The sequence below is a fragment of the Streptopelia decaocto genome (assembly GCF_964273445.1).
Source record: "Streptopelia decaocto genome assembly, chromosome: 1".
NCBI lineage: Eukaryota > Metazoa > Chordata > Aves > Columbiformes > Columbidae > Streptopelia > Streptopelia decaocto.
Genome location: NC_138663.1, coordinates 147,205,947 through 147,220,567, shown reverse-complemented (window position 1 = coordinate 147,220,567; position 14,621 = coordinate 147,205,947). Strand labels below are relative to the sequence as shown.

The 14,621-nt window shown below is 41.5% G+C and overlaps 1 protein-coding gene across 2 annotated transcripts in view; it reads left to right on the top strand.

The window, feature by feature from the left end:
* Window positions 1-14,621, top strand: part of UXS1 (UDP-glucuronate decarboxylase 1) — a 68,038-nt gene that overhangs the window by 22,602 nt on the left and 30,815 nt on the right. The window contains exons 5-6 of one of the 2 annotated variants that reach the window (XM_082043747.1): window positions 24-84; window positions 6,263-6,443. In XM_082043747.1, coding sequence (XP_081899873.1) covers window positions 24-84; window positions 6,263-6,443 — 242 coding nt within the window. The remainder of the gene's footprint in view (window positions 1-23; window positions 85-6,262; window positions 6,444-14,621) is intronic. The other variant, XM_082043748.1, reaches the window with a different exon arrangement.

Sequence of the window (14,621 nt, the reverse complement as noted above, 5' to 3'; positions counted from 1 at the left end):
CTTTGTTTTGAAATGTTCTGTAGTTTCACCCAGAAATATCCACCAGTGAAATTTTTGTCAGAAAAGGATCGTAAAAGAATCCTGGTAAGTTGGCATTTGTTCGGGGGTTATTTTAGGGAAATAAAAAATGTTCTGTGGATTGTAATCAGTCTTGTAGGATTAACTAAAGACATGAGCAGGAGTCAAATAAATTACCTTGGATGTCGTATGTGTTGCATGGTGGTTAGAGTAGTGCTTCACTTACTCTGATGTTCTCAGACTCATCATATTGATAGTAGACTTGGGCTCTGGTTTGGAGGTTTGATTTGCTAATTAAGCTACTGTTCCCTGCTTGCAGCATCTCAGGAGTGCATTGCCAAAGGGTCTTTGTGTCTGCTCCCAGGTGGATTAAACTTGCAGAGACTGGGAAATGTTTTAGGCACATCTTGACAGAAAGCTTGTGTGACAGAATTAGAAAAAAATCTAGTAATAAGGCTAGAAAAGTAGCTGCTCTGCAGCACTCTTCAGTAGGACCAGTGAATGAGGCTGAGAGAATGTCCATCTCTCTGCTATCTTGTGTGTTGTTTCTGATATTTTGAAGCATGACAAGTGATTTAGGGTGGAAGAGGAAGGCAGGTTAAGTCAGGACAAGGAGTCATCCAAGGCATTCTTAAATGTCAGCTTTCCAGTTTTGTCTACACTTGAAGTTAGATATGTCCTTATTTTTTTTTTTTTCTGTTTCTCTCTGTTCTAGGGGGAAAAAAATGTTCATGCATTTTGAAGAGGCAGAGAAACTATAGCTACTTAAGATCTGTAAATACAGAATTTCTGCCTCTGTAGTAGAGAGCAAAGTCTGGGACAAATTCTTGCTAAAGTGCCTAACTTATCTGCTGTTCTGCTTTGCTTCGACTCTTCAAAATTTTGAAGAGAAACATAGAAAAGATGCAATAAAAAAACAAATTTTGTTTTTACTGCGTTATTAGACAGTAGTCTTCACTGCTATTGCAAAACTTTATAAAGAATCTGATGAAATCAGCTTAGTTCTTCAGTGTTATACCATCATTTTTGTGACAGTCTGAAGGAGATAGACCTGTAGGCTTTCTGTTCCCTTGTTGAATATGGAAGGTACACTGAGGAAAATATCAGAGAGAGGCTGAATTCTGAAAATTCCTAGATCATGTGCCCATGTGTCCACATGTAATAAAGTTACCTCATATTTTATGTGTCAGCAAGAAGAAACTTTCAAAAAAAGTATTGATGCAAGCTGTTAATAGGTTATGAAACTCTTAATTCTAACTTTGAAACTTTGCTTCTTAAAGATACTGGAAATTTTGATGAAGTCTGTTTCTTCCACAGTGATGGCAAATAGTTGGAATATGGGTGTTTTCCGGTGACCTGGAGGTGAATAGCTATTTGGCGACTGCATATTTTGCAGAGTTTAAATCAGTGAAGAAAAAGCTGGCCAAAAGAATCAGAGAGTTGTTCAGTTGTTTCTTCTCCCTCATGGCTGGGAACTAGTTCAGTTGGAACTCAGATGGGCTTCCACAAGCCTCCTGCCCAGATAAGCAGTTTCATTCTGTTGTAATTGAACGTTGCTGCCATAGTCCTTCAGGGAAAATTCTGAATGGCTGGAGTCAGCATATTGAGGACTCGTGTAGATTTAGCATGACACTTAGAAATTTCTTGGCAGTAAACGCAAGACTTAGACTTCAGTAAAGCCTTTGACACCATATCCCACAGCATTCTTCTGGAGAAGCTGGCAGCTCATGGCCTGGGTGGGTGTACTCTGCGATGGATAAAGAACTGGCTGGATGGCTGGGCCCACAGAGTTGTGGTGAATGGAGCCAAATCCACTTGGTGGCTGTTTACAAGTGGTGTTCCCCAGGGTTTGGTATTGGGGCCAGTTCTGTTTAATCTCTTCATCAATGATTTGGATGAAGGGGTTGAGTGCACCCTTAGTAAGTTTGCAGATGACACCAAATTGGGTGGGAGTGTTGATCTGCTGGAGGGTAGGAAGGCTCTACAGAGGGATCTGGACCTGCTGGATCATTGGGCTGAGGTCAGTTGTATGAGGCTTAACAAGGCCAAGTGCCGGGTCCTGCACTTGGGTCACAACAACCCCAGGCAGCGCTACAGGTTCGGGGAAGAGTGACTGGAAAGCTGTCTGGGGGAAAAGGATCTGGGGGTGTTGATTGACAGCTGGCTGAACATGAGCCAGCAGTGTGCCCAGGTGGCCAAGAAGGCCAACAGTATCCTGGCTTGTAACAGGAATAGTGTGGCAAGCAGGACTAGGGAAGGGATTGTGCCATTGTACTCAGCACTGGTGAGGCCCTACTTTGAATCCTGTGTTCAGTTTTGGGCCCTTCATCATAAGAAGGACATTGAGGTACTAGAGAGAGTGCAGAGAAGGGCAACGAAGCTGGTGAGGGGTCTGGAGCACAAGTCTGAGGAGCGGCTGAGGGAACTGGGGCTGTTTAGCCTGGAGAAAAGGAGGCTGAGGGGAGACCTTATCACAGAATGTCAGGGATTGGAAGGGACCTCGAAAGATCATCTAGTCCAATCCCCCGCCAGAGAAGGAACACTTAGATGAGGTTACACAGGAAGGCGTCCAGGTGGGTTTTGAATGTCTTCAGAGTAGGAGACTCCACACCCCCCCGGGGCAGCCTGTTCCAGTGTTCTGTTACCCTTACTTGCTCTCTGCAACTACATGGAGGGGCTTGGTCTCTTCTCCCAAGTAACAAGTGATAGGACAAGAAGAAATGACCTCAAGTTGCACCAGGGGAGGTTTAGATTGGATATTAGGAAAAAAATCTTCTTGGAAGGGGTTGTCAGGCATTGGAACAGGCTGCCCAGGGAAGTGGTGGAGTCAGTGTCCCTGGAGGTGTTTAAAAGGTGCTTAGATGTGTTTCTTAGGGACATGGTTTAGTGCTACAGGTAGGTTATGGTTGAACTCGATGATCCTGAGGGTCTCTTCAAACCGAAATGATTCTATGATTCTAAAAATCGGCAAGCCAAGTGAGCTTTGGTAGTTGATTTGCTTCATGTTCTATTGATACTGCTTCTTTTCCTGGAATCCTTTCTAAATCGTGATTTTTCTCTGAATGCCATCTCCAGCTGCAACCGGGAGATACCTACAGTGCTGACCGATCAGACAACAGTTCGAGCAGTTACTTTTTATTACACTGTGTCTGTTTGGAGATCGTTGCTAGTAGGGGTGGTATTTCAGCTGAGACAAGATACTATGGCACTTGTATTCAAAAGAGCTCAAGTCTTCATCCTGTTGGTTGATCTACTTGCTCAGTTCTCTGAAGTGACTTGGCCACAGGGTTTTGTATATAAGAGGAGGAATTCTGTTAATATTATGTAATATAGTGTTAGCATAGGTTCAATCTGTTCTGTGTTTTGGGGGTTCGTTTTTTTCTGAATTGAATCTAATAGACTAATTAAAACATAAAATAATTATTAAAAGAATTCCATATGGGACATTAGATGTTTTGAGTCTGACTTCAGATAGCAGAAATTAACTTGTCTGGCAAATGAGTAAACCTTTAAGTGCCTCTAGTGTAGGAAATTACCAGTTATAGTTGTGCCTTATAGTAGATGCTGAAGTTACCAAGCACTACTAAGTAATTAATTATTTTTATTAATGATGCCTTATTAAAGAATGTGTATTTAAGCTTCAGGTGCTCATGCTTCAGTTCAGATATGGAAATAATTCACATACAGTATATGATTTTGTAGATTAATATGTCATTGTGATTTGCAGGAAGTCATATTTAGAAATCAAGTATATCGTCCTTGTTTTTGTGAAGGATTACAGGAAGATTGTACAGAGAGCTTCAGTGATAAATCTGTTTTAATGTAGCCTCAAGTAATGATAAAACAATTAATTTACATAGTTGTTTACTTTTCATGGGGAAATTCAGCTCCTTTTCCAAGTAGTTCTTCATCTAGTACCCAGGGAAGTGATATGTTAATAAAGCTAACATAAGTTTTTTGTAAAACAGAGATTTAAAATAATTGGAAACTTCTTCCTAGACAAAATTGGAAAATTGGTTTGTGCATTTTTTTTAATTTTTTTTTTTTTTTTTTTTTGCTTGCTTGCTTGCTTGTAGCATAGAAGTGTGCCTGTAAGCAGTGCTTGGTTTGGTTATGTTTTTTTCCAAAAGGGAGATGGGGAAGAAGACACCTTCTCTTAACTGCCCCAAAGGCATATTGCAAATGTCAAGTTTGTCTTCTCTGGAATCCTGGAAATAGAAGTAGCTGCAGGGCATTTCCTTGGGCCTCAGTTGAAGGAATAGGTTCAGATCATCTACAGAAAACTTTTGTCCTGGTCACCACAAAAAGGCAAAACCCTTGGAATGTTTAGCAAGACTGCAGCTCAGTTCAAGTCAGGATAAATTTATGGCAGTAGGTTTTCCATGCAAATTATTTTTCCCTCGGTGAGTGGCAGCACCTGGCAAAGGGCTGTTCTCCCTCAGTTATTACCCTTCTTTCCTTGTTCACAGCATTTTGCCAGAAACCTCCTCTTCTTTCTGTTACAGAGTAGTGAGAGCCCTGAGAATTTTTTTATTTTTTGAAGAAGAAGTATTCTCCTCCTAAATCCTTCTTGTTCTTTAGGTTTGTCAAGGAACTGAATCACATATTGAATCTGCTACAGGGAAGCCTTGACAAACCCAAAAGAATACTAAATAGGCCAACTAAATGATTCTTTTATTAACTGGTACTTACAGTGTCTTTGACACACTAATGGCTGTGAATTTTTAAGAAGAAAAACAAGTATGAGAATGCAAGAAGTGGGCAGTAGACATTCAAGTTTTTACAGAAGAAAACAGATGTCATTATATTATTTTCCTTTTCAGTTTTTGATAGCTCTCTATTTGCCTTTGTGATTTCCCTGTTTTTTTGGTTTTTATGTGTGGTTTGTCAGGTTTTTTTTTTTGATGGTTTGGGCGGGGGGGGTGGTGGTGGTGGTGTTTGTTCGTTTTTAATATTTCTGCTCATCTGGCTTTTTTCAGTAGTGGACGGAGGGAGAGCAGGATAAATGGCTTTGACTAGTCCAAAGGAACTCAGGCATCTACATCCTTCTCCACCCAGCACTTTGCCATTGTAGCACATCATCCATTCATTAGATTTCTGCTTGACAATTTCACCATGTCCTTTTGTTGTTTGGTTAGTTGTCACTGCAGCTGAAGAATGGACATCAACACCTGAATCACTTTCAAAATGTGAATTTGATCATGCACTCATATAATGTAGCTGATGCCACATGGGGTTTCTACAAGTCCTTTAATTCTTTGAGTGATGATCTGTCATGTCTTTGTGTGTTCTTGAAAATAGCTTATGAAGTGCAGGGAAAATAGTTGCTTCCTAGATATGTCTGTCTGGATGTGTCACACAACTTGCACTTCTACTACTTACTGTGTTGACTGCTTCAATACTGAGTTAGTGATTTTTTTTGTTTGTTTGTTCGTCTACTGTTAGACTGAGGTCCAGAAAGGGAAAAAATGAGGAACTTCATTACTTCTACACCTGCAACGGAACAAAAGTTAATATTTTATTTCTGCTTATTTCTTTGCAGTAAGACAGCATAAAGTTCCAAGACAGGCAACTGCTGGATGTTGGAGCTAATGGTATAAGAGGCTGAAAACAGAATGGCAGGATGTGGGCTATAGACGCATTAAAACACAAAAGGAATAACTTCAGTTTTAGCAGATATTTCAGATGAGAGGTCTTGAAGACTTGCTTTTATTTAAGAGTACCCTTCCTTCTTTTTCTGAAGAGGAGAAGAATTTGTAGTACTTAGAACACCCAACAAGTCTCTCATTTAAACCAGACAAAAGCTGGATTTGACATTTCTGATACTACAAAACTTACACAGAAACAACCTGGCATTCTGTTGTCTTTTTTTCTCAGAAATGGGAATCATAGACAATTCTTCTCTTACCTTTTGGGTCTTTTTAGGCTTTGCTGTCACATAAAAGGGCACAATCCAATTTGAAGGAAAAAAGGAAAATTATCTAATCTGAAAAAGAAATTTTGTTGATGTGAATGGTTAGCTGAACTTCTAGGCTGACAGTGATGAAATATATCAAGCATCTCTCTTGAAATTTTAAATGCTGTAAATATTGCATTAAAAAAAAATTAAGCATGGAAATGGAGTTGTTTCCCCTGGGGTAAGCAAAGATCTGAAAGCTACTGTTCTTCTGTCTTCATGTTTGTAGCCTTTGTCTGGTGTTTCTGTAAAAAGAAAAAGAAATTTATACCAACTGTCCTAACGCAGATAACTGGAGGAGCAGGGTTTGTGGGTTCTCATCTTACTGACAAACTAATGATGGATGGCCATGAGGTTACAGTTGTGGACAACTTCTTTACGGGCAGGAAAAGAAATGTGGAGCACTGGATTGGTCATGAGAACTTCGAACTGATAAATCACGATGTCGTTGAGCCCCTGTACATTGAAGGTGAGTAGTCTCTTCGTTGGTATATGCACTTTGTTGTGTTTTACCCTTATAAAGATGTATATCTGTACAGAAATAAAATTTGTGCACTGACTTCTTGATTGGTCTGTCTAATACCTGTATTCTTTGCTTATTATTAGCCTAATTTCTGTGACCAGTGTGGGGTGAGAGCTTCAGAGCATTTTGAGTTCTTCCTTTTGGAGTGTACGGGAGAAAGGAAATCTTAGAAACTTCCTAACGTGGCTGATTTTGTGAGAAGGCAAGGTGGCAATGTGTCAGTCTTTCTGTCCCATCCATTGTCCCACATCCCTGTGCCTGCTCAGGCTTATACAGACAGAGTCTGTGGTCTAGATATGTAATGAACTGAGAAGTTTAATTCAGGGCTACAGTTACCCTAGGTGGCTTATATCCTGCAGCTGTGTATGGTCAGTTGAGAGGAGCATAAGCCCTTCCAGGGGGCAGCTCAGCTCCTTTTCTTTAGTTGCCTTGTGTGTCCTCTGTGGATAACATTGTTCCTACTTTAGGTACCACAGCCCGTAGGATAGGAAAATGGCAGCACTGAATTTCGCCAGTTTAAAAAAAAGAAGCCAACAACAACAAAAACTGAGCAAACAAACAAAAACAATTGTGCTTTGAAGAAAGAGAAGTAACTCAACGTCTAAACTGTTATAAACCCCAAACTATTATGCCAAATTGTAAGACAGCATTGACGCAGCTGTATTTGAGAGATATATGCATTTGTAGACTGTTTGGGGAGTATGTAAGTAATATAGCGAATCAATGAAAATGTTACTCAAATTACACTACAGTGCTGGTGGTCTTGGTCCATCCCTTTAAAACTGTGTAGCAATGTAGCCGTATCTAAAGTTGTATTTTTTTAATCCTTGATGAATTCTAATGGGTGGAATTTCACAGGGAAAATCTCTAGCAATCACATCTCTTGTATTACTACTTACGATGAATTTCTGACAACATGACTGGAACAGTCCTGCAAACACTTGCTCCTCCTCTGCTCAGACGATGCCCTGGTTCAGTTACTGCCTGTTGTTTTACTTCAAACTTCTCCCTTCACTGACAGGATAATGGGACTAGGATCTTATTAATTGCCTCCAGGTGCTGGTAGCTCATATCTCAGCCAGTTCAGTTTGTCAGCTTTTCTAATCTTTCCCCTGTGTTACCTTCTTTCTGACTGATTATGCCTGAGACCTTCTCAGAGAGTTATCGTTGCTAATACTGTGGAGCAGTTACTAGGGACTAATTAATGGGAATTCTGAGATCCTTCGACTATCTCTCCCATGTTTTATGTAATTAAGTCAGCAATTCCCCATTTTGTACTGACAACAAATTATGACATGTTATTTAGTGGGCAGTTTATTGAATGTCTCCTTATCTTCCAACAGCATAAATTAAAGCGGGCATGGCTAAATAATAAAACTTCAATGTACTAGTAGAGGAACATGCTAAAATTTTGTATCAGTCCAGAGTTTATATTCCAACATAGGAAAGGGGGGCTGAGGAGGGAAGATGAAGCAATGAGAGATAGTTATAACAGATTAACAAGTTAGGCATATGGATTGATATTTCTTAATCCCAGTTTCTTTTTACTTTTAAATAGAAATCGGAATGACTATGAAGTCATAACAAAAGAAAGTTTGTATGTAAAGAACTTCAGTTTATTTGCTGTCCTGTTTAAACAAGGTCATATATGGATGTTTGGCACTTAAATTCCAGTGGGAGTGATCTCTGCTTTATTTCTGATCTAGAAAGAACAATGTTTGCGCTTCTGATACAGAAAGTGAGTTTGGGCTTAAGATTTATAGCTTTCACTAAATTTCTTGATGCATTTCTTTTTCTTCCTAGCTTCACAGTGATGCTTTCACACAACCTGCCTTGTTTGAGTCATTATCTTTGATCCATGATATGAAGTGGCACTCAGCATTCTTGGATTGTGATCTAGATTGGCCAGAGACAGTAATAAATCGCCTAAACACACATTTTATTGATTAGCCCTGAGATAACTGTAGTTAACTGTAGTGCTGAATGACTTTCTTCTCCTCCACTAGAATTTACTTTGCTTTAGCATTTGGAGATGTCAGTAGAAAACTGACAAGAACATAGCTTTCACTTAAACTTTTTCAAGCAGAAGAACAAAGGCCCTGAATTTAACGGAAACTACTTCAGAAATCTTGAAAGGCAGAAAATAGTAAAAAAAAAAAAAAAACAAAACAAAACACACTGAAAATTTTTAAAACTTTGCATAGTAGTTTGATTAAATGTTAAGTTGTATTTGAGTTCCGTGTTTTTGAAGTATTTGGAATTTTGAAAGATATTTTCATTTCAGCCTAATGCTTATTGTTGAGGTTTAATCCGCTATTAAATGGTGGGTTTTGATACAGTATCACAGTATGTTTGGTATTGGAAGGGACCTCAAAAGATCATCTAGTCCAATCCCCCTGCTGGAGCAGGAACACCTAGGTGAGGTCGCACAGGAACATGTCCAGGCGGGTTTTGAATGTCTCCAGAGAAGGAGACTCCACAACTTCCCTGGGCAGTCTGTTCCAGTGCTCTGTCACCCTCACTGAGAAGAAGTTTCTTCTCAAATTTAAGTGGAACCTCTTGTGTTCCAGCTTGATCCCATTACCCCTTGTCCTATCATTGTTTGCCACTGAGAAGAGCCTGGCTCCATCCTCATGGCACTCACCCTTTATATATTTATAAACATTAATAAGGTCCCCCCCTTAGTCTCCTCTTCTCCAAACTAAAGAGACCCAGCTCCCTCAGCCTTTCCTCATAAGGGAGGTGCTCCACTCCCTTAATCATCTTCGTTGCCCTACGCTGGACCCTCTCCAGCAGTTCCCTGTCCTTCTTGAACTGAGGGGCCCAGAACTGGACACAATATTCCAGATGTGGTCTCACCAGGGCGGAGTAGAGGGGAAGGAGGACCTCTCTCGATCTACTAACCACCCCCCTTCTAATACACCCCAGGATGCCATTGGCCTTCCTGGCCACAAGGGCACAGTGCTGGCTCGTGGTCATCCTGTTATCCACCAGGACCCCCAGGTCCCTTTCCCCTACACTGCTCTCTAATATGTAATCTCCCAACCTATACTGGAACCTGGGGCTGTTCCTGCCCAGATGCAGGACTCTACACTTGCCCTTGTTAAATTTCATCAGGTTATTCCCCGCCCAACTCTCCAGCCTGTCCAGGTCTCGCTGGATGGCAGCACAGCCTTCTGGCGTGTCAGCCACTCCTCCCAGCTTGGTGTCATCAGCAAACTTCCTGCTAGTACACTCTATTCCCTCGTCTAAATCGTTAATGAATATATTGAATAATATTGGCCCCAGTACTGACCCCTGAGGCCCTCCATTAGATACTGGCCTCCAACTAGACTCTGCAGCATTGACTACCACTCTCTGGCTTCTCTCCTTAAGCCAGTTTGCAACCCACCTCACTACTCTATTGTCTAGACCACACCTCCTCAACTTAGCTGTGAGGATGCTGTGGGAGACTGTGTCAAAGGCTTTACTGAAGCCAAGGTAGACCACATCCACCGCTCTGCCATCATCCATCCACCTTGTTACGTTCTCATAAAAGGCTATGAGGTTGGTCAAGCATGACTTACCCTTGGTAAAGCCATGCTGACTGCCCCTAATAACCCTCTTATCCTTGATATGCCTTGAGATGGCACCAAGGATAAGCTGTTCCATTACTTTCCCAGGGACAGAGGTGAGGCTGACCAGCCTATAATTATCCGGGTCCTCCTTCTTGCCCTTTTTGAAGACTGGAGTGACATTTGCTTTCCTCCAGTCCTCGGGCACCTCTCCCGTTTCCCAAGACTTGGCAAAGAGGATGGAGAGTGGTCCAGCAATGACTTCAGCCAGCTCCCTCAGCACCCGCGGATGCATCCCATCTGGACCCATGGATTTATGGATGTCCAGACTATTTAATTTCTCCCTAATCCAGTCCTTATCGACTAAAGCAAACTCCTCCATTGACCTGGCTTCATCCGGGGTCTCAGGGGTACAGGGCTCCCCAGGACAGCCTCCGGCAGAGTAGACAGAGACAAAGAAGGCATTCAGTAATTCTGCCTTCTCTGTATCTTCCGCCACCAGGGCACCCACCCCATTCATCAGTGGGCCTACATTACCTCTGGTATTAGTTTTACCTTTTACCTGCTATGTATTTGAAAAAGTTCTTTTTGCTGTCCCTGACCCCTCTTGCCAGCTGTAATTCTAAGGAGGCCTTGGCTATCCTAGCTGCCTTCCTGCATCCTCTAACAGCAGCCTTATATTCCTCCCAAGTGGCCAGCCCCTGCTTCCATGACCTGTAAACTCTCCTCTTCTGCTTGAGCATACCCAACAGATCCCTATTCAACCACGCAGGCCTCCTGGCTCCCTTCCTTGACTTCCTACGTGTGGGGATGCTCTGATCCTGAGCGTGGAAGAAGCAATCTCTGAATGCAATCCAGCTATCTTGGGCCCCTTTTCCTTCAAGCAGTCTTGCCCATGGGATTTCCCCCAGCAATTGCTTGAAAAGGCCAAAGATAGCCCTGCTAAAGTCCAGGGTTGCAATTCTACTTGCTATTTTGTTCCTGCCACACAAGATGCTGAACTCCACCATCTCGTGGTCACTGCAACCCAGGCAGCCCTCAACCTTTACTGCTTCAACCAGACCCTCCTTGTTAGTGAGGATGAGATCCAGCAGTGCACCTCTCCTAGTCGGCTCCTCCACCATCTGCATGAGGAAGTTATCATCGATGCACTGGAGGAACCTCCTGGACTGTGGCTGGCTGGCTGAATGGTCCTTCCAGCAAACATCAGGGAAGTTAAAATCACCACAACAACCAGGCCCTGTGACTGTGAGGCCACTCTCAGCTGCCCATAGAAGGCCTCATCAACTTCCTCAGCCTGATCTGGTGGCCTGTAACAGACGCCCACAACAGTGTCACCCCTGCCTGCCTGCCCCTTGATCCTGACCCATACACTCTCAACTCGCTCATCATCCGCTCCTGGGCAGAATATAAAGAAAAGACTCTCATATTGCTCTTTTCTCTATTTTCAGAAAAAAGTATTAAAATCCACCTTTGCTTATTTTTTGCCTCTCATTCTCTACATTCTTTAAGATGACAAGCTCCTTAAGATGGTTACTTGAGAGCTCTGTGGCTCATGTTCCTGTAAACCATAGTGTTACGTCACACAGATATTAGTTGGAGAACAGATGAGAAGAATGATAACATTTTACTAAATGCTTTTCTACAGTATCCCAGAATTTCTTAGTCTCCAAGTCATTTCACAGGGAACTTACAGCGCATACAAATACAGCTTCTAATTTTTTATCTGAGTGCCTTCAATATATTGTTTTTTTTAGTTTGTTGTTTGTTTGTTTGGGTTTTTTTTGCTTCAGTACTTCTATCCCAGATTTTTCTCCCCTTAGTCTTCACTCCCTCTGCCAGATACTTCATACATTCAACTGGATGGTTTTAAATTGTATGATTAGGGAAGGTCATGGCAAGGCAGAAGATAACACATGCTGCTTAATTTTGTTTGTCCAGAGCCAAGTGCAGTGGTGCCTGGGTCTCTAGTAAAGCTCTCCAAAAATGCTCCAGCATGAGCGACGTGGTAAATCTTTATAAAGTTATTCTCATTTGCCTTAAGTTACAGGCAACATTTTAAACATCAGGAAAATGAATTTGTATTTGTAGTCCTTTTTAGTTCAGTGCAATAGAAATGTTTCGCTTCACTGTGTCGGCTTCTCGGGCCTGACCTACAGTAATGGAATTGGCATAGCTGTTCTTTACAAGAAAAGTTCATACTTTTAAGCCGTAGAAACCTGTTTGCACGCTTCTGATCAAAGCTTTTCTGTGTAGAACTTCCTAATTACCAAGTACAGTGATGGATGCAAGTGCTTAGTGGACTTACTGACCCGTTTAGTCCTTCCTGGTACTGTGACACAGGTTGAAGACAGAAATTGAAGATGCACGTCTTTCCTTTATAGGAAGGAATGTAATTTCCTGTCATGGGAAAGGTGGTAGATTCTACCCTTACTATTCACTTAAGAAGCGCACAGAACATGTGCGGTGATATGGCTGGAAAATAGAGATGTTATGAAGGAAGGTAGATTTATTGCAATATTTTGTAAAAGTGAGTGGTTATATTGATCATACTTGTTTAGCATTAAGAAAAACACAAGACCGAACATTTATGTCTGGATTTAGGTGTTACAGATTACGTGTATACTAAATTATAGGAGGTTTTTTAGCTTTTCATGTAGGAAAGGACACAACTGATGAATGTTAGATGCTGTTGACCTTGCAATATGTTACTAAAACTTTATTTATTATATTGATCATGGATTTCTGTATTTGTCACTGTGTACCCAATGGCTTGAGTGTTTATGCCAGTGTCTATTTTGTAATGGATTTAAGTTTTTGCTCTTTTTCAGCAAAACTGTAACAAGAATAATTTTTTTAATGTTTCTTTATTTTATGACTGGTCTACCATCCTTTACTGGGTAGACTACTCGCTGTTCTGTTCACAGTGACTTACAGAGTTCTGGCCCCTGATGTGAGTTACCTACAAAACTTGCATTTTTTACCATTTTTTCTTCTTTTAGGGTCCATACCTATCAACAAAAAGCTTTCCGCAACCTTTCTCACGGTTATTTTCAATTAATTGCACTATGGCTTAATTACAAAGCTAGCTCATGGCTTCTTAGTGGGCATAATAAAATGTTGTAAAACTTCTTTTTCTTTAGGGGTGGAGGTCAATCGCAAGATGCATAATTTTTTTTCCTGTCCTCCAGTAGATGCTGTCCCAAGCACCCAAAGAGCTAACCCTCTGAAGAGCTGTAGCTAGGATAGCTTTCCACAGCTCTGGCTTGAGGAGAGTTTAAGTTGCACACTGTCTTCAGTAACTGCCAGCTTTGTGTTAGGGCACACGTGGTCGTCAGCCAAGCTGGGCAGATGGCTTTGTGTGGCATGTCTGACTGGCCTGCTGAAATTCTGAGACAAAAAAAAAGTATGCGTTTCTTAGACCTGACAGTTGAAAGAGGGAAGGTGGATGGAGAAATAATTGGACTTGTCACAACATCCTTAGCTTGATGGCTCAAATGTGACCAGTTTGGGGCAAAAGCTTGCCTTGCCACCCTTTTGAAATGTCCAACATTCTCTCTAAACATTTTGAAAAACCAATGATGTTTATACCTGGTCTAAAGCTCAATATTCTAAAGAACCCTTCCTAAGCAAGCGGTGAAAGTCCTGGAGCTGCCTCACTGCATGTCCCTTTGATCAAGAAGATGGCCATCTGACACTTGGCAAATGCCCCATCTTCCATCCTCTGTTAGTTCAGCTCTTGCTGAACCCTTTTATCACAGGGATCTATTTTTTTCTATGCATATGGGAGGAAGTATGCTGTGGCAAACCAGCCGTAGACAGGCAAGACCATGTCTGGCAAGGAAAGTCTTTTTGTCTCAGCTCCTTCTATATTTCCTTTGAAGCAATTGCCAGCTGGGAAACAAAATTATGTAGAAGGACTAGGAGGAGGAGAGTGCTTTTTCTTTTTTTTTTTGACCACTGTCCACTACATGTATCTTCTTGTGTATAAATTAATAAATTTGAAGATTTTAAGGAACCTTTGGGATTTTCTATTTTGTTTGTGTTTGTTTCTAGCTAACAATTATACAGCCACTTGGATAATCACAGGCCTACCTGTATCCTGATGCAGAGAAAGGGAAGGTAGTTTTTGGCCCTGCTCATCTGAATTGCCACGTGTAATTTAAGGAAGTGTTCCTGTAGTACCTTCTGTGTGTCAAAAATTCAGCAGGTATCTAACAAACAGCAAAAATGAAGTGAATGGAGGTAGGAAGACAGGAAGGTGTTCACTTCTGCTTTGACAGACTAGTACCAAGCAGTAAGTTACTGACTGACCACATCACTTTTGAACTGACGTTTTCACTCTGCAAAAATATCACCCACAGCTTGATGAAAACTAGATTTTGAAAGGGTTGTGAAGGAATAGGTAGAAAGAAACAGCGTAAAACTCAGGTCAGAGTTCAGCTCTGCACTGGCTGCAGGCGGCTTTAGCTGTTGCATTGCTCATTTCTCTGAGCTGCTGTGCTTGAATTACCTGCTGCAGCCATCAGCAACTTCTCTGAACATGTCTTCCATCAGCTTCTAGTCTACC